This window comes from Mustela nivalis, assembly GCF_964662115.1.
Source record: "Mustela nivalis genome assembly, chromosome: 17".
Taxonomy (NCBI): domain Eukaryota; kingdom Metazoa; phylum Chordata; class Mammalia; order Carnivora; family Mustelidae; genus Mustela; species Mustela nivalis.
In genome coordinates, this window is record NC_139036.1 from 20,508,848 (window position 1) to 20,533,936 (window position 25,089).

The 25,089-nt window shown below is 49.9% G+C and overlaps 2 protein-coding genes and 1 long non-coding RNA gene across 4 annotated transcripts in view; 1 reads left to right on the forward strand and 2 right to left on the reverse strand.

Annotated features, from left to right (window-relative positions):
* Positions 1–25,089, forward strand: part of ALDOC (aldolase, fructose-bisphosphate C) — a 1,020,901-nt gene that overhangs the window by 572,166 nt on the left and 423,646 nt on the right. The window lies entirely within an intron of this gene.
* The window catches only part of LOC309851686, a 132,074-nt gene that overhangs the window by 3,814 nt on the left and 103,171 nt on the right, over positions 1–25,089 (reverse strand). The gene's annotated exons all lie outside the window — the stretch shown is intronic.
* Positions 10,942–24,934, reverse strand: PIPOX (pipecolic acid and sarcosine oxidase). 2 transcript variants are annotated; one of them, XM_082706820.1, is made up of 8 exons: positions 24,751–24,934; positions 22,189–22,337; positions 14,457–14,670; positions 14,040–14,222; positions 13,388–13,540; positions 12,832–12,990; positions 12,162–12,237; positions 11,059–11,884 (listed from the first exon to the last, which is right to left on the reverse strand). In XM_082706820.1, exons 1-8 carry the CDS (start codon positions 24,862–24,864, stop codon positions 11,754–11,756), a joined length of 1,179 nt encoding a protein of 392 aa, XP_082562946.1. In that variant the 5' UTR covers positions 24,865–24,934; the 3' UTR covers positions 11,059–11,753. The 2 variants fall into 2 exon arrangements, with proteins under 2 accessions (XP_082562947.1, XP_082562946.1); XM_082706821.1 differs by lacking the exon at positions 22,189–22,337 and having other exon boundaries at positions 10,942–11,884; positions 24,751–24,911.

Here is a 25,089-nt window from a genome sequence, read left to right on the forward strand (position 1 = left end):
GATATTAAGGTTCAACACCATCCAGACAAATTCTATTTGAGGTGGCTTAAGAGTCAAAGAGTTTCCACATTTTAATAAATTTTTATATGTTTTGTGCCACATCTATGATCTGACTAGATTAGGAAAAGAAGCAAATGGATTTCGGGAAAAGAGGACGCTAGGGAATTTGAAAGCAGAGAATCAAAAAAGGAGTTTAAAAACGCACACACACACATTCTGGTATGAGAAGATGCGGCCAATAGCCTTGGAAACATTATGTCTCTGAAAGACAGATCAATGACTGGTAATCAGGCAAATGCAAAACTGTGTGCAGGGAAATAGGCCTTATGGCTCATATTTAGTCCTGGGGACAGACAGGTGGCAGTGGCAGGTTGGCACCTTTTCTTGAGGGCTGCTTCCATCCCCCGTAGGAGTACTATCCTCGGGAGAGCAAGGAAGAGTTACCCCAGGGAGTGGCACTGCCCTGGAAGTTTCTAGAAGCACAGAACTTGCGGCCAGCCTCTGAAAGCCCTAGAGCGCCTCTGTGGAAGCTGCTCTTTCTGGTAGGCCACATACTGAGCCAACAGGGCAAGACTGAATAATAGAAAATGAATTTCTGCTCCCAGGAACTGGCAAAATAAGACTAGAGAACCAACTAGAAAGTGAGGCGGTCTTACAACTCTATGAATGGGTTCTTAAGAGGACATGTGCCTATGACAAAAGTACATGTGAAAACACAGATAAATAGATAAACCCCAGAAGGCGCCTTAAAAATTAGAAATAGGCTGGGTGCCTGGGTGGCTCCGTTGGTTGAGCATCTGCCTTCCACTCAGGTCATGATCCTGGGGGTCCTGAGTTCAAGTCCCATAGAGGGCTCTCTGCTGGAGGAGGAGAGGGGCTGTTTCTCCCTCTGCCCCTTCCCCCTGCTCCTGCACGTTCTCTCTCTCAAATAAATAAGTAAAATCTTTTGAAAAATTAGAATATTTGAGGATGTGGGTTATAGATGAAGTATCTCTACTTATAAAGTTTTCAGATCATTTTTCTTAAGTCCCTACAGATGTATGTCTGTGCCAAACACCAAAGAAAGCCCTAAATTGTCATATTAGTGTGATTTTAAAGAGTAGCTTCTTTCCCGGCATTTCACAGATAGAAATAGTAGCCGATGGTTGGGGGTGGGGGGAACCAATGTGGCAAAGCTTCTTAGAAACCGCTTAGATCCCTTGCTCCGGGAAAGCCGTTTTCAAAGCAGCAGGCATCTCTTGGCACGGCTGAGAGTAGAAGCTGGAAGAGGAGCAGATTGGAAGGTGGAACCTGAACAGGGTATTTAGGGGAAGAGGAAGCGGGGGAGAGCATCGAGACGGTTCCCCTCCCCGTGCAGCCTGGAGCGCAGCAGGTGACAAGTTTAGGCAAGGAGACTCACACCCGCTTGTGGGTGAAGGGCCTGGTGCAGTGGGGTGAGGAGAAGCCAGGAGTCCAGAGGTCATTTAGGATATGTGCGTCATGGTTGTATACCTTTTTTTTCTTTTTTCTTTTTCTTTTTTTTTTTTTTAAAGATCTCTGCGGGTGGACATGGTTCAGTGGCCGGATATTGTGCCCGGCGGATGGATTTGTGCTTCTCAGACCTGACTCCATCTAAGAAGATTTAGGCCCTGAAGGAAAAACTATTTTTGCTCTTTCAGAAAGTCAAGTGACTAGTGAGTTCTCTGAGAAAATGAGAAGGTAGAGGTATTAGAAAGGGCATGGCAGAAGATCCAGGAGTTAGTCCCCTGGGACGGAGGTGGGGGACACATGAGTTTCCTCTCCCTCCCTGCCCCCACTCCTTGCTCCCCAGTAGAAATCAGCTACAAATCTCAGCTTGTTGGGAACAGATGGCCTTGGCTGACGAATAAGCCACCGCAGGCTGCTCCACCTGTTCTCAGGCTGGAATAATCAGCTCGAGACAAACATCGGCGCTGAAATAACTCATGGCAGCGGGTGATGCGCGGGCACAGATTCCAAAAATCTTTTAAATAGACCCCCTCCACGTCTCCCCCCTCCCCAGCCCCTGGAGGCCATCAGGGAAAGGTAATGGAGCAGAGAAGACAGATCGAACACCCCCCTAAAGCCAGCCTGATGCTGAACCAGTGGTGCCGCTGGGTGGAGGTGGGGGTGGGGACCTGGGCAGGGCTGAGTTCTGCGTGGGAGGGGCATGGGGGTGGGGTGGAGGGGCCTCATTCACCTGCGCTGGGCAGGATGTTATCTCGGAAGAGCACGTGGAGAACGTGCTAATGGTAGGTCCATGTCAGGGATAGTAGAGAACTGAAAATTTGGGATTCATTTTAATTGTTCATTAAAGGAGTGATATGCAAATGAGACCGAGCTACAGCGACTCTCTCAGCAGCTCAGACAGCTCTGCCAGCAGCCCTTGAGAGTGGGTGCCTGGGTGCCCAGTCTTCTGTGGGTTTGTGTTGCCTCCCCTCACCTCCTTGATGAAGTCAGCTGGACTAATGTTCCCTGGCAGAGGCAGATGAGCCCGTCGGGGGAGTGACAGTGCAGGGAAGCAGTGGTGACGGTGGTTGGGGAAGGGGGGTGCCTTGGGAGATGCAGGTTCAGCTCCCCTGGAGTCAATCAAGAGAAGGCGGGAACTGAGATTGGAGTGAAGCTGACTTCTTGCTCCGGTGCCTTGGGCAGGTGGCTCCCCTTGGTCCAGCACCCAACCCCACGAACCCACTCCCACCCCCACCGGGTCACTCCCCACCCCTGCACCTTGGGGCACAGAGCATGGGAATTCAGAAGCTGTGCTGGCTGGAGAACAAGCCTGAGAGCCCTTGCACACTCCCCATCCCAGGGCATCTCTTGGCACAGCTGAGAGTAGAAGCTGGAAGAGGAGCAGATTGGAAGGTGGAACCTGAACAGGGTATTTAGGGGAGAGGAAGTGGGGGGGGGAGCATCTAGACGGCACCCCTCCCCGTGCAGCCTGGAGTGCAGCAGGTGAGAAGTTTAGGCAAGGAGACTCACGCCCGCTTCATCCCTAACTGCCAGGTACCATTTCCCCCAAGTGGTTTCTGCTGCTCTGCCTGTGGCCAGGACCCTCACCTATCATTTAGAGTCCACTTGTGCTCACAGAGGTGTCATGGTGTCCCCTTTCCTGCTGAATGCCTGGCTGGGTGGTTCTTACCCTGGTGCGTATAGAAAACACTCAGGACAGGGCATCTGGGTGGCTCAGTCCGTTAAGCCTCAGACTCTTGATTTCTGCCCAGATCATGATCTCAGGGTGGAGAGACAGAGCCCCATATTGGGCTCTGCACGGAGCATGGCACCTTCTTAAGATTCTCTCTCTCCCTCTGCCCCCTCCCCCACCCTGCTCAGACTCTCTCTTCCTCATTCTTTCTCTAAAAGAGAAAGGAAGGAAGGGAGGGATGGAGGGAGACAGGCTCAAGGAGCTCCCTTTATTATGTTTTGTACACAAGTAAAAAGAATAATATAATGAACTTCTTTGTCTATCAAGCAGTTTCAACAGTTATCACTGAGCAAATCTTGTTTCATCTACCCCCCCCCACCCACTTTCCCTTTCCCTTCACTGGGTTATTTTGAAGTAGATCCCAGGTAGGCTATCCCTTCGTTAGGAAATACTTTGGTGTCTATCCCTCAAAGAAAAGAAAATTACTCTAGGGATGCTTGGGTGGCTCAGTCGGTCAGGCGGCCAGCTCTTGATTGGGGCTCCGGTGGTGATCTCAGAGTTCTGGGATCGAGCCCCACGTCATGCTCTGTGCTCAGTGAGGAGTCTGCTCGAGGGCTTTCCTTCTCCCCCTCTGCCCCTTCCCTGGCTCACACTTTCTCTTTCCTTAAATAAATTAATTAATTTTTTAAAAAGACTTTAAAAAATGCAATCACAATACTCTTATCATACCTAAATAAATTATCAATAACTTCCTAATACCAAATAGTCAATGTTTAGATTTCTGATTTTATTTTACATATTAATAATTATACATCTTTTGGGCACCTAAGTGGCTCAGTGGGTTAAGCCGCTGCCTTCGGCTCAGGTCATGATCTCAGGGTCCTGGGATCGAGTCCCGCATCGGGCTCTCTGCTCAGCAGGGAGCCTGCTTCCCCTCTCTCTCTGCCTGCCTCTCTGCCTACTTGTGATCTCTCTCTGTCAAATAAATAAATAAAATCTTTAAAAAAATTATACATATTTTAATATATAATAATTATATGTGGGTGCGTGTGTATATAACTTTAAAAGTATGTCCGGGGGCACCTGGGTTGCTCAGTGGGTTAAAGCCTCTGCCTTCGGCTCAGGTCATGATTCCAGGATCCTGGGTTTGAGCCCCACATTGGGCTCTCTGCTCTGCGGGGAGCCTGCTTCCTCCTCTTTCTCTCTCTGTCTGCCTCTCTGCCTACTTGTGACCTCTTTCTGTCAAATAAATAAAAATCTAAAAAAAAAATGTTAAAAAAATAATAAAATTAAAATATGTCCAAATTAGGATCCAAACAACACTGAGGAGCTTTTAAAAAAAATACTGTGCGGGACGCCTGGATGGCTCAGTTGGTTAAGCAGCTGCGCTCAGATCATGATCCCAGCGTCCTGGGATCGAGTCCCACATCGGGCTCCTTGCTTGGCAGGGAGCCTGCTTCTCCCTCTGCCTCTGCCTGCCACTCTGTCTACCTGTGCTCACTCTCGCTCCTCTCTCTCTGACAAATAAATAAATAAAATCTTTAAAAAAAAAATTACTGAAATATTAAAAAAAAAAAATACTGTGCTTAAGGGCCTTCTTACTCAGGGATTCCAATTTAGTTGGTCTTGAGTGGGTCCCCAGCATCATATTTCTTTGCTCCCTGACTAGTGCGGCCAGGGTTGAGAAATGCTCTACCTTTCCCCCACTCATTTCCTACCAACTCCTCCTTGCCTCAGCTTTTAATACCTCAGCCTGCCTCTAGCCGGTCCCCGGGGCAGGTCCCAGGGCATGTGACGCTCCCATGCCTACCCAGAGGCGTGGAGGGCGGCCCACCTTCTCCAGCCTTCACCTTCAGAGGGGCTCGAACTCTCTGTGGGCACAGGCCTTCTTTTCCCTGACCAATTCATGTATCATGTATGCCTGTGCCTATCTTTGTCTTCCCTTAGTATGCCTGGTGCCGGTTCTTACCTTGCAAGCGTAGCAGATTGGGGGGGGGGGGAGGTGCGGTTTAAAATAGCAAAATTCCTGCCTCAGGAAAAAAATGAGAACTTCCCTGGCGGCTGTACTCATTTGGCTGCTTCTGTGGTTCGACACCACAATGGAACTGAGCAAGGGACATGTCAGGGACTTGGCAGCAGATGCGAAGGAAACTGGGGATTGAATGGAACTGGAACCCAGCACACATTTCGGGGCATCTAAGAAACTTCTTCGGGAAGATGTTGACCCCGGGAGCCTTTTAGAGAATTACGCCCGGGTCCCTAGCCCACAGTCTTCCCGTGGCTGCTGCTTTTGTTCTTCCCCTACCCTTCCACTCCGCCTGCCTTTTGGACTCATTCCTCCCTCCTGTGTCCCCCACTCCATGCCTCACTGAATGTTGGTGAAACAAATCTAGTCTAAAATAATGAGCAATCAACTACCCTGATGCTTGGGGCAGGCTGGGCAGGGGCTGGGGGGAAGGGGTAGGGAGCTGAATCATTTATAAAGCTTAATAAAGATGCAGATGAGCATGCCGACTAGGAGCCCCAGAGCTGGGTTTATTCATTATTCAAAGTTATGCAAATGGCACTGGGTCCTGCCCATTACAATCCTGCCCCTGGTCTCTGCATTTCTCCGTGCTTGACAGATCCAGCCCACCTTGTGCCTCCCCTTCGCCCCACCCTCACTGCCACCCCCAGATGCTTACATTTGCCCCGCCTTTGGCCCGGATCCAGAAACCCATTTCAGACCCTACCTCAAGGGTTCTAAAAATCCCAGATCTCTCCAGCCAGAAGTCTTCCCGAGGTTTATGGGGAGGCTCTGGCCTACAGGAACGCCTCCATAAGCCCAGATGGAAGGGCTTCTCGCTGTTAAAAGATTTCCAAGGAAAGGGCTCTGTAAGAATGCTTAGGTACCTGTGTTAGTGTCTCACTAATCTACTTAGTGGCAGAGATTCTCTGCGGTCTAATCCAGATCCTTCTCGTAGCCCTGGAAGCCCACCATTGAAAGACAGTATCTCATAAGCAAATTCTCTCTCTCTCTTTTTTTTTTAAGATTTTTTTTTTTTTTTTAATTTCACAGACAGAGATCATAAGTAGGCAGAGAGGCAAGCAGAGAGGCAGGCAGTGAGAGAATGGGGGGGAAGCAGGCTCCCCGCCGAGCAGAAAGCCCAATGTGGGGCTCAATCCCAGGACCCCGGAATCATGACCCAAGCCGAAGGCAGAGGCTTTAACCCACTGAGCCACCCAGGCGCCCCACAAATTCTCTTTCATCACCTTTCTGGGAAGTAAAAGTCAAGTATCAAGTCACCCTAGCTTACAGTCTCCAGACTAACTCATCCTTGTTGCTTCCTGTTACCTTTTTAAACAGTTGAACCACCTCCTTCCAAGTCATGCTCACACTCCTTAACCTCTTAAGCCCGTCCCAGGATACCAGACTCCCGCAAGTACTCAAACACTACCTACATGTTACCCCCTCTTTTCAGGGCCATAATTACTGACTTGGGCTCCTCAGCCGCCTAGGTCTTAGGACTCCGATTCTTTCCTCTGACTCTGGCCCCTCTGCACCAGTCTTTCCCTTTCCCCATATCCCTCTCTAGCTTTTCAGTTTGGTGAAGCTGAGAGATGAAGAATTGGGTCAGAGTCTCAATGGCATCGATTGCTTCTGCTTTCCCTTCTTTTCTGGACTGGCTTTCTTCCCTCCCCACCCCCCAACCTATTTTTAGCCTGCCTCTGTTTTCCTTAGTCTGGTTGGCAACCATGCCGGCCTCTTTCCCTTCTCTGCCCTTATCTCTCCCCTGCAGCCTGTGCAGACCCTAGCTGCCCTCCCAGAGGTCTCTCATTGCCCACCCGATGCGCTGTGATTTTCCTCCATCTTGAAGATATGTAGGGTCTGCCTGAAAGGGGGTGCCTGGCCACAGAGGGGAGGGCAGGAGGGAAGCAGGAAGATAATGTTGGTGGGTCTGTTTTAGCAAATGCTTTCGTGGTTCTAAAACCCTCTGGTTGTCTCCCCACCCCCACCCCTGCCTTCTTCAGTGGCATTTCCTCTCCTCTCGCCCTACATCCCCTCTTTGCCTCTAGGACCCCACCCCAGCAGCAATAAGAAATGCTCTTGGCCATTCCAGACCAGTTTCCTCTGGCTTTGGGGACGGGCAGCCTCCCTGGAGGTCCTCACCTGCCTTCTTGGCCTGCATATTACCAGTTTCTTCTCCAGTTCCTTTTTCTCTCCACTCCTCGCCCTGACCTCATCGCTCACACACACACACACACACACACACACACACACCCCTTCCCACCCCCACCCGCCCCTGCCGCACCCCTCCCCGGCATTCGGGTTTCTAGGACACACCAGTTTGGGCAGGGCTTGTGTCAGCATCCCCCACTTGTCCTTTCTCAGCCTCTTCTAGACATTGGTCCCCTCCTTTACTGTCACCAGCAAGCTGAATAAGACTGGATATTTTGGAAGGGGAGCTGCAGCTGGCTGGGGGAGGAGGGCCATACTGGGAGAAGGAGAGGCAGAGGGAACTACGGGCAGGAAGCCGTTGAAAGAGGAGAGGTTCCCAACACCCTTTCTCCCCAATTTTGCCAGCCTGAAAGATGGCACGTTCCTCCAATGATCTCTGTACCCCATTTTTCTCTCTCTTGGTAATAACACAATACCTCGCTTTACAGCTGACCACATTCTCCTGTACATATCCCGATCTCCTCATGGTGTGCTCCCTCTCTTCCAGGGGTTGCTCCAATGCCCATCCCCACTGTGTGTCCCCCCACCAAGACGACCATCACCCCATCACCCCGATCACCACTGTGGCAGAGGGCACCCCTCCCCCAGCATCCTCTGCCTTCCCTGCCCTGTTCCTTTTCCCAACACACTTGTCACCTTCCACATTAGGATATCATTTACTCATACATATTGTTTATATGTCTTCTCACTGGACTGGGTGAACACCACAAGAGCAAAATTTTGTTCACAGGTACATCCACAATGCTCAGTACAGTCCCCACCACATTGTGGAATTTCAGTAAATATTTGTGGATGGGATAAATGATCTCATTCGATCCCCACACACTCTTGTAAAGTTAGTCCGTATTATTATTATTTTTTTAAAGATTTTATTTATTTATTTGACAGAGAGAGATCACAGTAGACAGAGAGGCAGGCAGAGAGAGAAAGAGGGAAGCAGGCTCCCTGCTGAGCAGGGAGCCCGATGCGGGACTCGATCCCAGGACCCTGAGATCATGACCTGAGCCGAAGGCAGCGGCTTAACCCACTGAGCCACCCAAGTTAGTCTGTATTATTATTCCCATTTTTTTAATGGGAATACAAAGCATGAAATGTATCATACAAAACATGAAATGTATCATTTTAATCATTTTTAAGTGTAACAGTTCCATAGCATTAAGTGTACTCTCTCTCTCTCTCTCTCTCTTTTTAAGATTTATTTATTTATTATTGGGGCAGTGTGCAGAAGGCAGAGGAGAGAGTCTTTTTTTTTTTTTTTAAGATTTTATTTATTATTTATTTGGCACACAGAGAGAGAGAGTCAGGCAGAGGGAGAGGGGGAAGCAGGCTCCCTTTTGAGCAGAGAGCCCCATGCAGGGTTGGATCCCAGGACCCAGGGACCATGACCTGAACTGAAGGCAGAGACTTAACCCACTGAACCACCCAGGCGCCCCAAGGGAGAGAGAGTCTTTTTTTTTTTTTTTTAAGATTTTATTTATTTATTTGACAGATAGCAAGTAGGCAGAGAGGCAGGCAGAGAGAGAGGAGGAAGTGCTCTCTGCGGAGCAGAGAGCCCAATGCGGGGCTCAATCTCAGGACCCTGGGATCACGACCTGAGCCGAAGGCAGAGGCTCAATCCACTGAGCCACCCAGGCACCCCAGAGAGAGAGAGTCTTAAGCAGACTCCCCGCTGGACATGAGCCAGACTCCAGAGATAATCTCATGACCCTGAGATCACAACCTGAGCCGAAACTGAGTCAGACGCCTAACTGACTCACCATCCGGGCACCCCTAAGTACCCTCCCTTAGGTAGTAAGTACCTTCAAACCACATTTGCGATGTGATTAAAACATGGTTTTGTGGGAGGCACCTGGGTGGCTCAGTGATTAACGGCTCAGGTCATGATCCCAGGGTCCTGGAATGGAGCCCCACATCAGACTCCCTGCTCCATGGGAAGTCTGCGTCTCCCTCTCCCACTCCCCCTGCTTGTGTTCCCTCTCTTGCTGTGTCTCTCTCTGTCAAATAAATAAATAAAATCTTTTTAAAAATTATTTTTTTAAAATGGTGTGAAACTGATGTGGGAAACAAAGGCAGAAGAAAAATTATAACATTTCCTTACTATCTACAGCCCATTGACAAGTCCTTGAAACAGGCTAGGGACATTCCTCTATGGCCTCAGCTTCCTGGATGTTAATACCTTGCTAAAGGCAAAAGACAATGTTAGCCCAACCCTCCAGGATCCTGTAAGTCTTCTTTAACATATAAAAATTCCTTTGGAAACCTCCTTTATCTCTACCCACCCCACCCCAAGATACATGTTGGCAATCATCCCCGAAGCATAGGAACTACTGATATACCTCTGAAGGGTCTCATGACTGAGGGTTTACTAAACAGTAATAAATGACCTTTTCCCAACAAGAGCTAGACCCCTCAAGATCCAGGAAACTGGGGCACCTGGGTGGCTCAGTGGGTTAAGCCTCTGTCTTCAGCTCAGGTCGTGATCCCAGGGTCCTGGGATCAAGCTCTGCATCAGGCTCTCTGCTCAGCGGGAAGCCTGCTTCCCCCCCCCCGCCCCCACCCCCACCCCTCTGCCTGCCTCTCTCTGCCTACTTGTCAAATAAATAAATAAAATCTTTTTTAAAAAAAATCCAGGATACCTCGTTTCCAAAATACCTGGGAGGCTTACGCCATTCCTAACCCCCTCCCAACTTGAAAGTACATAATCCGACAGTCCTCAGGACCCCAGCTCAGCTTTCTGCCCAGGGGTCCTGTCCCCGTGCTTTAATAAAACCACCTTTTGGCACCAAACATGTCTCAAGAATTCTATCAGTTTGGAACCCTAACCTCTTTCCCATATCATCCAAACCATCACCACCATCCATCGGTGGAACGTCTTTATCTTCCCAAACTGAAACCCTGTGTCCATTAAACACTAATGTCTCCTGTGCCCCCTCTCCCCAGCCCCTGCAGGCAACCACTCCACCTCCCGTCCTTTTGCATCTGATTGCTGTCCATGGAACCCTCCAGGGTCTGTCCTTTTGTGTCTGGTTTATTTCACTTAGCAGCACGTCTGCAAGGCTCGTCCACATTGTGGCGCATTATTCTGACTTTACAGATGTGATTAGTCCCATTTTGTGGAGGCTGAGGTTCGGGGAGCCTCTGAGAGCACCCAAGATGCAGACCCGGCAGGGGGCTGGGGACGCTGTCTGGCTTTTAAAATACGCTGGAGAAATCAGGGTGGATCCGTGTCCCTAGGCCTATAAGGCAATTCCCTCTGTGTTGTCCTTCCTTTGGGGATATTTTTACTCCTACTCCCATTTCCCACTCTTCCCCCTCAGGGCCGCCTTCTCACATTTCTGCCCCAACCAGTCGCAGGGTTTTTCCTTTTCCTCCCCGGAGCAGGCAAGCTCTCAGGTCAAACCAGCCTGATCCAGAGATGCTCCCCCAGGGGTCTCTGCCCAGCACACATCCCCCAAGTCCAGGTTTCCACCCCTCACTCCCCCACCCACCCTGGGGTCGTTATGAGCCTGTTCCCTTCCAAAGTAATTAGTGCAAGGAGGCCAGCCGACTCGGTGCTAATGCCGTTTCATTAAGTGGGAGCAATCCTAATGATAATAAAATGGCACATTTAACATTCAAACATTGAACAGGGTTTCTAAGCGAGTGTGTCTCTCTCTTCCTTTCTGGTATAACAGCTCCATCTTCATAAGGACCTGACAATACACCCTAATGAGAGACTGGGGAGCTAAGCCTCTTTACAGAGCTAGAGAGAGAATGAGGACCAGACAAAGGATCCAGGGAAAGAGGGTACAGGGCACTGAGGGGATAAAGACCCCAAGAATTCTTGGGGTTATGGACTCTGGCGCTGATTTAGACAACAAGAGTCTCTAAGAAGTAAGGTCGCATGGAGAAGAAAGCCCACCGCAGACTTGAATGCAATGCAGCTCTTCATTTCTTTGCTTATTCAACACGGTTTTTTCAACAAACATTTATTGTGCACCCAAGGTGAGCCAGATTTGTGGGGCTGGGGTTGTGATGGAGGGTGGCTCTAGTTTTAGGAAAAGGAACTCCAAAGGCAGTAGTGATCTACACGTCATCTTATTTACCCTCCCCTGGGCCATTTCAGTTAAACCACCCCAAGTTTATAAATGTCTCATGGAAGACAATTCTAATAACTGCTTGGGTTCCCTGAGCCAGTCCCTGGGCATCCTCCTGATTGAGACATCCGTCTCAAAGGTCCTTGCTACTTGGTGATGATAGAATATCTGGTTGACCTTCTGAAAGCAAGAAAATAGTGGGACAGGGAGCTGGCCAGAGAAAGAAGGTCGATTCAATCATCCGCTGTTGACAGGGGACTCAAGAGAGACAAGGGAACAGGCTGCCATTTAATAGCCAGAGTTTAAAGCTGGCCAGGGGTCAAAGGTGGGCTTTACCCAGGCCAGGGAAGCGGCTCATTCGAAAAGGTGTCAAGTCATAGGATGGTGTTAATTTCATGCTTAATTCATACAGGATCTTCCCCACAACAGGGGAGAGCTTGAATCCATGTCCTACGTAAAGGAGAGAAGGTGAGATTAGGCATCCTCAGGGACAATGGCCTAGATGTCTACCACCCTTTCCCCAAATTGGGCTAACTCTCTTCTTGGTCCACATCCCGACATGGGAAGTTGCCTCCCAACAGAAGTACCTCTTCTTCTCTGTCTGCTCACCCAGCCCCTTTGTACACTCAAGTCTAGGCCTTGGCCAGCCCAGAGTGTAGAAGACGCCATTTTGCCTGGCAGTGAGATAGATGGGCTTTGAGGCACATCCTGTCCCACTCAGGCTCACCAGAGAATCCAGCACCAATGACAATGTTGTCATACTTCGGGTGGCGATCAAGAACAAAGTGCTCATCTGGGGTGTTCTAGAAAGAAACAATCACACTGTTGTCCTTCGAGGAGAGAAGGGAGAAGGAAGAACTGCAGGTTCGGGGGGAGGGGAAGAGGCTGGGTTGCTTTCCAGAAAGAATGGGAACGGGGCACGGGAATGTGTTCTGCATGCCAGCGCCCCCTCCGGGGGCGACAGTCTTTCTCATTTGTCCATCTGCCTCTCCGCTCATCCAGGGCTATGAACCCAGTAGGTGCTCAGTGAATGCATATAAACTAACTTCAGCCAAGACGCCTCGGGCCCTGGTGACATCTGTCTCTTCTCTTCGTCCCTACGGCCTGTTCAACTAGAACATCTTGCCAAAAAATCTTTTAGAGCTCTTCTGGGAAACTTCGCGAGGGGCTGCCAGGCATAAGCCTAGCCTGCTAATGAAAAGGAATATGAAAACCTCTCATGGGTCCTCTCTGATATGGAGAGGAACCAAACCCACGGAAAAAAGTCATTTGTTTCAAGTCACCTACCAGGTCAGGGGTCAAACAGCAGCAAGCCCAAGCTGTGCAGAGTCTGTCTCCTTCCCCTGTTCCCCGGGCAGTGAAGGGGCCGGGCCTGGCCAGGCTGCCCACACCCTTACCGTATATAGGCAGCGCTCCATAATGGCAGGTTTGGGCTCTAGGTCAGGTAAGTGATCTCTAACAAAGCGGCTCAGAATGTGGATGTCTTGGGTTTCTGAGAATGCTTCCGGGCAGTCCCGCTCCTCAGGATCTGCATTGTTGCCGTGGTGATAGCAGACCTAGCTCCCAATCAGAGCAGTATGAGCAACGGAGAGGGGCTGGGCCTTCCCGAACACCCACCCAGCCCAGGGGGCAGACTCGTGCACAGAGTGCCCCCGTCCATCATCCCAGCCATCCCCAGACCTGACAGATGCCGTTTGTCACCACAGGAGGTTCCCTTGGCTGTTCCTTCTACACTGCCCCCCCACCCCCCCACAGCCCCATGTTTGCCAAGGAAAGGTTCCCTTTATTGGGCCTCCGGACAGCTTGTGGGGTGGGGTGTCTTGCATTGCAAATAACGAAGAGGGAAGTGTTCTCCGCTCCTGCTGCTGGGGGATCCCTGGAATCTGTTGAAAGGGGAGTTAGAGCAGCTGCCCCAGATCTGAGGGTCGGGGGTGGGTGGGCCTTTCCGCTCACCTTCATCAGCCCTGGGTACTCTCCGGAAGGCAGCCCATAGATGTGGTGGGGAGCCTGGCTGAGGCCCAGCCCCAGGAAGCAAGGAAAGGCCTGGGACACACCATAGCTTCCAGGAACCTTCTCTCGCCAGTAACACACATTGATCCGCAGGGTCTTGAAGCAGAAAGAGGAAGTGGGAGATGAAGGGGGAAAACCATGAAACTGTCCAGACGGTGAGAACAGTTTCTTCTGAGATCCTATAGCTCTTGAATACAAGCCTGGATGCCTCCCTTAACCTGTCTATCCTGTTTTACCCAATTCTCACATCAGTGATCTATTCCATTTTAATATGAGACATAAAGATCTCCACATCTCTGTCTCCTCCCCCAGACTTAGTCTCCCACAACTGCACTCAGCCCTACTTCTCTCTCCAGCACTTACTAATGCCTCAGATTTAGTGAGTTCCCAAGGGCTTTCTATTGATTCGATCATTTAATTCTCCAACAGCCCAATCCCCATTTTACATGTTATAAAACTGAGGCTCTTGAGGGGAACTAATCAGCCCACGTTCGTCCACCGGCAAGCAGCAGTTCCAGGACTCAACCTTGAGTCCATCAGACTCCCAGGCATCTTCTCTTAGGCACCAATTCTCAGGCTTCCAGTGACTCCTTACCCGGAGGGGCAGCTCAATTCCCAGGGGACGGAGGAGCCGGTTGGTCCAAGGACCTGCTGTGATGATCAAGCTTCTGGCTTGGTAGCTCCTGGAAGTACTTCTCACTGTGATGGGTTGCCCTGGTTTTATCTCTTCCACCTTCTCTCCATCACGCACTAGGCCTCCGAGACGTTGAATTGCATCCTGAAAGGGCAGCGGCAGGGATGGGCAAAATGAGTTAGCTCTCTGTATGGTTCACCCTGGTGAACAAGAGTCCCTCACTTCCGGGGGTACAGAGAGCACAGACTCCAGACCTCCTGTCCCATAGTGACAAGGCCTGGCAGCATATATAAAGTGCCTTGCCCAAAAAGTCCAGAATAAACCCAGCAGGGTGAAGGCCCTCGTCGGCCACCTTGCCCCACATGTTGTACGTATTACCTGGAGGGCTCTGAGGGCCCTGTCTGCATAGAGAACCCCTCCAGACTTGTCCAAGAGCCCCACTTCTCCCCTGGCCAACCGAACATTGGGGAAACATTGCTTTAGTTCCTCAGCCGAGAGACACTGGTGTTCCACCCCTTGTCGAGACAAAGTGGCCTGGATGGTTTTTAATTCTGAATTCTCCTTCATTCCCAGCAGCAGTAGCCCAGTCTGCCTGTAATCAATAAATAAATAAAGGCCTATGGGTGAGGGTATGAGTCAGGGCCCTGGGCCATTCACTCTCATTCTTCAGCAAGGGTCCCATCAAGGGACACTGTGCAAAGAACTGGTAAAGTCAGGGCACCTGGCTGGCTCAGTCAGTGGAGCATGGAGCCTTCTGCGAAAGATTAAAAAAAAAAAAAAAAAAAAAGGGGGTGCCTGGGTGGCTCAGTTGGTTGGGCGTCTGACTCTTGGTTTAGGTCCAGGTCATGATCTCATGGGTCACGGATCAAGCCCGTGTGGAGCTCCAAGCTCAGCAGGGAATCTGCTGAGATTCTCTCCCTCTGTCCCTCCCCCTGCTCATGCTCACGCAAGCTCTCTTTCTCTCTCTCTCTCTTTAAATCTTTAAAAAATATACTTAAGGGGCCCCTGAGTGACTCAGTCGTTAAGCGTCTGCCTTCGGCTCAGGTCATGATCCCAGCATCCTGGGATAGAGCCCTGCACTGGGCTCCCTGCTCAGTAGGAAGCCTGCTTCTCCCTCTCCCCCACTCCCCCTGCTTGTGTTCCCTCTCTCTGCCAAATAAGTAAATAAAATCTTTAAATATATATATATACATATGTATATATATTTATATGTTTATAAAATAAAAAGAACTGGTAAAGTCGTCTCAATGCTGTCATTAGGGTCCCATTCAGTATTCCTGAGCTGACTGCCTGCCCACTCCCAAGTTCCCTGACTCTCACTATTGGTTTGCTTGTCCCTCCATCCTCTCAGGATCCATCCCTCCCCGGAGGGCAGACATCGGAAATCCTCTTATCGCTGCACTAGAAAGTGGTAGGTGTTTCTTCCTCTTCCTCCATCCCCTGGCCCATTCACTTTTCTGAGCTCGATCCTTTTTTTTTTTTTTTTTTTTACGATTTTATTTATTTGGGACAGACAGAATACACATGAGAAGCGGGGAGGGAAGTGGGAGAGGGAGCTTGATCCCAGGATCCAGGGACCATGACCCTATCCGAAGGCAGAAACCCAACCGACTGAGCCACCCAGGTGCCCCTGATCTTGATTCTTTATCCTCTTTCCCCCCTCCTCCACCGCCCTGCTCTTTCTTTTCCTGCGGCCCTTTCCCCCTCTATCATGTTCTGTCCCTTGCTGTGCATCTCTCAGGTCCCCCTCTGAGGCTGTCTGTTTCCTGGAAAGGATCCTAAACTAGGAGACTGAGCTTTGGGTCCTGTCTGGGCAGACGCCTCCTGATGTTTGGGTTGCCTACTGCTCCAGCCCCCAGATTCCTTTGTAATGCATGCCGGCTGGCCTATTGGTGCTCCTGCCCCGACCCTGGGACACAGTGACCAGGCATGGGTCATTTTTTAAGTTGCCACAATGCCTGGGCGTGGCTCCTCACATTAAGTGGGCTGACCCTGCAAAGTTCAGTGAGATCCCGCCGAAATGCATGCGGACAGCACCCTGGTGCAGAAACACCAGGAGGTGGTCTCTGAGGGTTCCAGCAGAGGGCTCGATCCCAGCGATTCTATGGTTTTCTTCCTCCCTCTACTTCCCTTTCTGCTTCTTACTCTCTAGGGGAGGGAACGCTGTTTTTCTTTAATATTTCCCGTCTCTCTGTTGCGAGAGACCAGAGCCGATCTATACTTTCAGTGGGAACGGATCTGAACAATGTAAGGGTCACTTCGGCCCTTGGGACCATTGCCGCAGTCCCTCTCCCTTTCAGCAGCTGCGGTGACCAGCATCAGCCTGGTACATCCCCCAGGTACTGTGTATAAAGCTCGTAATAGCCTATAATGGAGTCTCATGGATATTACATGCTTCCAAATCCCACATTATCTGGTTGGGGGGATTAAAGAGAAGATTGGGAGGGGGTAGGGACACAGCGGGCCCTGGGGCCGGTGTCAGTACACAGAGCCGCGCAGCGTGCCCAATCCATTCGCCATGGCCCCCGCCTACCCAGCACTGAGCACCGGCAAAAGGAATTGAGCGCCTCTGCCTCTTCAAAGCTTTGCAGAAGGAAGACGCTGTTGAATACCCACTAGCCAGCAGGGGCCTTTCCCCATGGCCCCCAAAAGGACTTTCAGATTGGTTCTCAGGTAATGAAAACTTGCCTAGGACACTCCTCAGTCAGGTAAAGGGGATCCTTAAGAAGTCACGCAAGTGCATGACCCTGAGCCATTTTTACTGGATGCGGTTGGGACTGGATGGGATTCTGGGGAAGATGGGCTTAACCCTCACCTTCACAGTTACCCTGTCAGATCCCTGGCTCAGGAATCTCAGAGCAGCCTATCCCAACCCCTGCCTGCAGTATACCCACCATGGTCTCCCACGTACCCTACAGTTTAGCTCCTTCCCTTCCACCCTTCCTCCCTTCCTCTCTCCCTCCCCCCCTTCCTTCCTTCTTTCCTTGAAGTCCGAACTCCTCGTACAGGAAGGTGCTGTATGGGGAAAACAAACTCAAGCCAAGACAACAGACCAATCTGTCGAATTCTGAAATGCTGAGTGATGTTCTAATTCCCAAGCCGTCCCATGGTGTATGAAGCCGGAGCTCCCATCCCCGGGAGTCATCAGTGAGCTGATTCTGCCGGTGAATGTAATTGTGCTGATTGTAATCATTTTGCTCCAGCTCTCTGCCCCTGTGGCATTTATTTCTTAGCCCAGATATTGATCTAACAGTGGGAAATTTTCCATCTGAATTTGTGATGCTGGACCCTCCCCTAGTCCGAAGATGCGTTTGGGAAATTCTCATTTTCCGTGGATCACAGCTGAGCTATTTGGCCTGAGGGAAACCGTGCACTGCTGGAGAAATGCCTCGGATTGGAGAGAGATTTTTGACCATTATGAGCAAATCGGAAATAAATGTAAAACACTGCCTGCGAATGCAAAGGCCTGTCATTATGGGAGATAGGTGAGAGGCTCCTGTGGGAAATGCTTCGAGAATTGGAAATCAGTCAGTCAAAACCGGGATCAGAGAATGGGCCTTTTCTCCCCAGTATGAAGATAGATGACTTCCACGGGCAGATTGAAAATCATTTAAGTGCTTATTTTCTTAATGGCTTTTCCTAGATCCCAATAAACAGACGGCTCGTTCTGCACCAATTTCTCACCCCTGTGCTCTGGGCCTCCCTCCTCTCTTTTTCGACTCAGACCTAGGCTACAAAAGTTTGGGAGGAGAGGAATGAGAAGAGACAAGGCCATCGTAAAAAAAAAAAAAAAAAAAAAAGGCAGAAGAAGAAAAAGAAGAAAGGTCCAGGAAATGCCTGGTCAGGGCTGGCCTAGAAAGAAGCTCCTTGAAGTAAGACTGGGTTGTCAGGGACCCTTGGAAAGAGCGCAGCTCCCAGCACGCCGCCAGCTGAGCACAGAGAATGAGGTATGAGCTGTGCCTTCCTCCAGCCCTAGCCGGATCCAGCACGAGGAAGAGGTCATTGAAGAATCCTCCCAAGGGTCTTGTTGGCTCCTCTAGCCGACTAAGCCTCGGACGTGATGTAAGGAGCTGGTGATCAGGGATTTCCATCTGTTACTACAGCAGGACGGGAGGCCGCATGGAGAAGGGAGCCACCGGGAGGGGCACAGAGCTCTCCCTGCACCTGCCACCTCCCATCCCCGGCTCCCACTTCCCCCTCCGGGGGTTAAAAAATGCCAGTCAAGCAGGCTCCCAGAGTCACCTTGGGGAAGAGACTCAGTAATGGCTGCTGTCTTTGTTGGTTTTGGAGGAGCTCTTGGCTTTCATCTTCCGCTCAGTGGGCCGAGGTGGAATTGGTTAACAAAGACTGCTCCGGGGAGGGGATGTGGCTGACAAGCCAGACACTTCACAGACACAGGAAGCAGCAGCTGCGGAGGGGGCCCCGCCAGGTTCTGCCAGCAGCTGTATTGCCTACGGCTGTGATCTTGTCTGATATTGTCAGTTAAGCAGGGGCAGCCTGGGTCAGGAGCTAGATATTAGGACTCAAAGGGAGAAGGCGGGGCAAGCGAGAGATGGGCCCCAGAGCTGGGATTTGCTGGTGGCATCAGGGTCCCCGGCTGTACACATCACAAAACACTCAGACCTTGTGATCTGACACACGGGTCGTCTGTACCCGGCATCTATGCAAATACCCTGAGCCCACCCAGGCTGAGTATGCCACTGTCACAGAAAGAGGCAGAACAGAATATAAAGAATCGGACAGCTGCCTTAGCGACCACCTCCCGAAGATACTTGTTTGTTTGTTGGTTATCACCATCAAATAGCCTTGAGAAAATACACTTGTATCTATCAGTTAGATTATGATGTTGTGCTCGTTCTCCCAGCAGCACCTAGGAGAGTAAGAACCACGAAGATGATGAATCATTTAGAAAATCAGAATCAAGAACAAAAGCTAAAGGGACTGAAATGGGAAGTATCCATTCTGTGTTCCTGAGTCAAAGAACCAAATAGATGAGTGTGCCCGTGTAAATCTGATTAGCCACGAGAAAGGACTTGATAATGATAATGGTAATAATAATAATGGCAACACCTAGCCCCCTGTAGAGCTTGAACGATTTTCCAAAGCACATTCACTTTACTCTTCATTTTTCATAACTGGGAAGGTAAGGCATCAGAATGGTCTTTCCAGAGGGTCTACGATATGTTCCTGGCTTTAAATATATATTAGCAGTCTTTCAACCCGGAATGATTTAGACATCAGTTTGTTGAACAGAGAGGATGGACAAGGTCACCAGTCTGCACTATCTTCTAAACCAGCCAGCAGACTATGACCCAGGCACCAGATCAGGTCTACCAACTTTTCTTGTTTGTCATACAAGCCAAGATGATTTTTATATTTTTTAGTGGTTGATTTAAAAAGAATATTCTGCGACACGAAAAGTGAATGAATTTTCAGCATCCATGAATAAAGTTTTATTGGCACACACCTAGGCTCATTTATGTATGCATCATCTGGGGCTGCTTGCCCACTACAATGGCAGCACTGGGTAATCGGCAGAGTTGAACAGTTACAACAGAGACCATACGGTCTGCGAAGTCTAAAATACTATGCGGCCATTCTGGAAAAAGTCCACCAAGCCCTATTCTAGACTAAGAAGAATAGGGCTTGCGATTTGCACTAACAGGTTAAGACCCTCACGGCTCGGTAGCAACCCTTTCATAGGTTATGGGGAGAATTAAGTGACTTAACATGCATTAAGGTTTTTTGTTTTTTTTTTTAAGATTTTATTTATTTATTTGACAGATCACAAGTAGGCAGAGAGGCAGGCAGAGAGAGAGGGAAGCAGGCCCCCCACTGAGCAGAGAACCCGATGCGGGCGAGATCATAACCTGAGCGGAAGGCAGAGGCTTAACCCACTGAGCCATCCAGGCGCCCCCCTATTGAGCACTTCTAAAACAGCCTTAGTGGGACGCCTGGGTGGCTCAGTGGGTTAAGCAGCTGCCTTCGGCTCAGGTCATAATCCCAGCGTCCTAGGATCGAGTCCCACATCGGGCTCCTTGCTCCACAGGGAGCCTGCCTCTCCCTCTGACTTTGCCTGCCATTCTGCCTGTGCTCGCTCTCTCTCTCTGACAAATAAATAAATAAAAATCTTAAAAATAAATAAATAAATAAACAACCTTAGTTTCTTATCACGAGCGCTAAATACAGGATGATGGTGGTGATGGTGATGACGAAGGACTGGTCAATACCACTCGAAGCCTTTCACCAACTCATTCTCACCATAGTCCCATGAAATCCGCACCCCTCCTTTACAGGTGAGAACGCTGAGTCTCACAGAGGTTAAACAACTTGCTCCAAACCACACACCTAAATGTGTCAGAGCTGACATGTAGAGCTAGGTCCCCCGGGTCCCACAGCCCTTCCAAATTCCTGTCCTCCTGCCAAGAGGAGGACGGTGAGATGAGAATCTTCTACCCAAGCATTCCTTTCCCTCGTTCCCGCCGCCATGCCCCTTGACGTCCACAGGTGCTGCATCCCATCAGTCTCCCCTTGCCCTTCTTCCTCCCTGTGCAATGGAGATAGGATACAGCTGGTGCAAAATAGGTAGAACGAGCTGCCATTTATCGAAAGGGGCTAGGCTCTATGCCAAGTACTTCATGAGAGTCTCGTTTAAGGGACACCTGGGTGGCTCAGTTGGTTAAGCCTCTGACTCTTGATTTCAGCTCAGGTCGTGATCTCAGGGTTGTGACATCAAGCCCCACAACTGCTCGTCTGGGCGTGGAGCCTTCTTAATAGTCTCTCTCTTCCTCGCTCTCTGCCCTTCCCCACTCCTTCTCTTACAGATAAAGTCTCATTTAATCCTCCACAAAGCCTTGTGAAATAAAAATGAGGCAGAGAGAAGCACACAAACTTTTCCAATGTCACGCAGCCAGTAAGAGGTAGAGCACAAAGTCAAGTTCAAGCCCGTTCTCCAGAATCATGTCCCCTCTGAAAGATTCCAGAGACTCTCCTAACATCATTTCTTCGTTACTTCCTTGTCTGCTGGGGAGAAGGGTGCCCTCCAAGGCCTCACCACCTCTTTTAGTACCCGAAACTCAGCAGTATTCACAGATGGCTGACAGAGGGGGGTCGTTTAGCTGGGCCACCCTTCAGTGAGACATGCTCCTTTATTTGGGTGCTGGGCACATTAGCTGCCTCTGGAATAAATCTGTAATTAGCTGTCCTAGCTGTATTTGCATAATGGATTTCACTTTGTTCTTAAGTTAATGGTGTTTTTGCAACAGAACAGTAACCTCTTGGTTCCTGGCCATTAAAATAACTGCCACCCTCTAGGATAGAGCTGAGGTTTTGTAGAAAGTTCGGTTAAGAGCCACAGCGACGGTGGGAAGGGATGTGGGGCGGGTTGGTTAAAGCTCTCTATGGGCCGTGGATCGTCTGCCTTCTTCCCCATGAGTGTTTGGAAGGTCAGGGGAGGTTGTGGGCGGGAGTTGGGGGGAGCAGAGGAATCTTAAGGGTTAGAGAGCCACGGGGACAGCAGAGATCCCTAGCAAGCAATGGGGTCTGAAGAGGAGGCCTACAGGGAGAGGCATTCAGAGAAAATGAATGGATGATAGGGGTCTCTCTAGGGGAGAGGACCCGGTTATGCTATTAGCAGGAATATAAAGAATGAAGATGGCAGCCTCTTCCTTTATTTCAACCGCTTCCCTAAAAGAGTCTCAGATGACTACACCGAGATGCCGAGGCAAACCCCAGCTCTGGGTATCTGCTCCCAGTGTCTTTTCAGTCATCTTCCCCACACCCGCTCTGCCGGCCTTGGACACGTGCTGGGAACCCACTGCTGGAACTCAGAGGGTGGCAGGAGCCAGCTGGACTGACCGACAGGGCGATCAGGACAGTGGACACATGCTGGAAACCCACTGCTGGAACTCCCAGAGTGTGGCAGGAGCCAGCTGGACTGACCAACAGGACGATCAGGACAGTGAGCAGAACACGCCCACGTGTCTGGCACGTCCCGAGGCCCTGTGTCCCTCCACTGCACTTCTGGTGTTCATGGCCCTACCGCCTCACCTACTCAAAGCTCCTCCAGGCCCTGGGTCCCACAATTCAAGCAATTCCCCCACCTGCCAACCTGTGTAACTGGGTCCCAGCCTCACGCTCCAGCTGGGCCCATATCTGGTAGCACTCATCCATCATCTGGGTGTAAAAGTCTTCAGGGTATGCCCTCCGGATTATCCGGCTCTGCCCATGGGAGCTTCCTCGGGAGTGTGGTAGAAAAAACTGGAAATGGAGAACAAGAGAGACAACCGAAGCTGTTACCCCTTGCACACGGTCCCTTCCCCCGCTTAGGAGCTAGCTCCTTGTGTGTTGTCAGGCAGGAGCGTTTATTCTTTAAATATTTCCATACAGTCTCCCTTTATGGCCAGGTTACTGATCTGGCCAACAGCATAGATGTTCTCAGTAGCTTAACTCAGCTTCCCTTTTGGTAACATTACTCACTTCCCTAAATCCTTCTGTTAGTTAGTCTTTGGTCATGTTGCTGCAACCCCTCCCCACTTGGTCTCATAGAGAAGCATAATTGGTTTTTTTGTCTGTTTTTTTTTAAAGATTTTATTTATTTATTTGACATACAGAGATCACAAGTAGGCAGAGAGGCACGCAGAGAGAGAGAGGAGGAAGCAGAGAGCCCGATGTGGGGCTCGATCCCAGGACCCTGGGATCATGACGTGAGCTGAAGACAGACGCTTAACCGACTGAGCCACCCAGGCGCCTGAGGAGCATAACCAAAAAGAAACTTTGATATCATTCCAGTCTAGCCCCTTCTTATTTTTTTTCCCCAAAAATTTTGTTTAAATTCTAGTTAGTTAACATATGGTGTAATATCAGTTTCAGGAGTAGAAGTTAGTGATTCATCACTTGCCTATAACACCCCGTGCTCATCACGACAAGTGCCCTCCTTAATCCCCGTCACCCAGCCAGCCCATCCCCTGCCCACCTCCCTCTGTCAACCCTCAGTTTGTTCTCTATCGTTAAGAGTCTCTTATGGTTTGTTTCCCTCTCTTTTTGCCCCCTTCCCATATGTTCATCAGTTTTGTTTCTTAAATTCCACACATTAAAAAAAAAAAAATCCACATATGAGTGAAATCATATGGTATTTGTCTTTCTCTAACTAATTTATTTCACTTAGCATAATACACTCTGGCTCCATCCCCATCACTGCAAATGGCAAGAGTTCCATTTTTTGATGGCTGAGTAATATTCCATTGTATATATATATCACATCTTCTTTATCCATTCATCTGTCGATGGACACTTGGGCTTTCCGTAGTTTGATTATTGTTGATCATGCTACTCTAAACTTGGGGATGCATGTACATTTTCAGACAATATCGGGCACGTTCAGGGTGGTATGGCCATAGACTCATGTACATTTTCAAATCTGTATTTTTATACCCTAGGGGTCCAATACCTAGGGGAGCAATTGCTCGATTGTAGCGTAGCTCTATTTTTAACTTTTTGAGGAAACTCCAGGCTGTTTTCCATAACTCCCTTCATTTTCTGGACAAGGAAGCTGATGATTTTTCTCTGTGGGTTCCCATCACTTGGGACAAGGGAACCACCTTGGGATTTAGCAAAAGATGGAGAGTTTCCCGCAAGGTTAGACCAGGAATCCCTTAGGCTTTCTGAAAACCAAGAGAGAAACAAAAAAGGTTTCTAACCAACCCAGTTCATTACCAAGAAGAGTGAACCAAAAGCCACCTGGATAGCCGTAGGCAGGATGGGAGAATAGAAGCCCTTGGAAAGTGGTCTGCGTGGACCTGCCCTGGGAAGGACCCTGGAGATACAGAGCTCCCTGACCCCAACATGTGCAGTGATCACAGTAGAATAGACTGCATGGGGTCACCTTCTCTATAATGACAAATAAGACCTACTTATTCCTGGTGTATCAAACAATAAGGCTGCTATCAACCAGAGGTAGCAGGAAAAACAAAAACAAAAACAAAAACCAGAAGGCTCCTCTGGGTTCCAAGGTGTGAGGCCAGGGAAACCCAGGGAAGAATCCTACCTCTTAGGCTGACAAATCAGCTTTTCCCTCTGGGCAAAATTATTTTTACTTAAGGTAACCCAAAGCAGAACGGATTATTTTTCTGGGCTGGATCAAACATTTTGGCACAGAAGAGACTGAGTGGCAGGAAGGAAGAGAATAGGACCTGGGATACTTTTTTTTTTTTTTTTAAGATTTTATTTACTTATTTGACAGAGATCACAAGTAGGCAGAGAGGCAGGCAGAGTGAGAGGAAGCAGGCTCCCCGCTGAGCAGAGAGCCGGATGCGGGACTCAATCCCAGGACCCAGGGATCATGACCCAGGGATCAAGACCTGAGCCGAAGGCAGAGGCTTTAACCTACTGAGCGACCCAGGCGCCCGACCTGGGATAGTTCTTGATCAAGGGCAGGAACCAGGAGGCAGGAAAAGGAGGAAATGTGCCTGGAAACCCAATATGGGTCTTAGGGAGGGTATAACTCTCTTTGCATTGTCATGAAACACACCGGGCAGCAAAGCTGCAAATTGCACAAAATTTGACAGTCAGACCCTTTGACCTCACCCCAAAGCCTGCTGGCTCTGGAAACTTCTCGCTAGAGGAGGAGGGAGGGACAGTCCCTAAAGTGGGGAGTGCAGAGGGGACACAGTACCTGCTCCAGCAGGATGACCCTCTTCCCATGTCTGGCCAGGTGGTATGCTGTGAAGCAGCCTTGGATGCCTGCCCCGATCACAATGGCATCACAGAGATCTTTCTGAGCAGCCATGATGCCCGCTTAGCCCTACAGCTACAAAGCCCACACACAAAGGAGAAAGCAAGCAAAAGTAAGCTGGGGGCTAAAGGAGGAGGAGTAGGGCAAAGTCCAGCGTGACCAGCATTCCCACAATCCCCCGGGGCTGTGTCCTTCCCTCCTGCTCCTCCCTCCAGGCAAAGCCTGGCCTAGGGCTCAGCCCCCACCTCCCCCGCAGAGTGGGACTGGGTAGTCTGATTT

Excerpts from the sequence above, each read along its gene's own strand:
- PIPOX (XM_082706820.1), bottom strand. The coding sequence starts at position 24,864 with ATGGCTGCTCAGAAAGATCTCTGTGATGCCATTGTGATCGGGGCAGGC. Across the intron at positions 14,223-14,456 it reads GGGCCCTCAGAGCCCTCCAG|GATGCAATTCAACGTCTCGG; the intron begins GTAATACGTACA and ends CTGCCCTTTCAG. Across the intron at positions 11,885-12,161 it reads CATTGGTGCTGGATTCTCTG|GACATGGATTCAAGCTCTCC; the intron begins GTGAGCCTGAGT and ends TCCTTTACGTAG.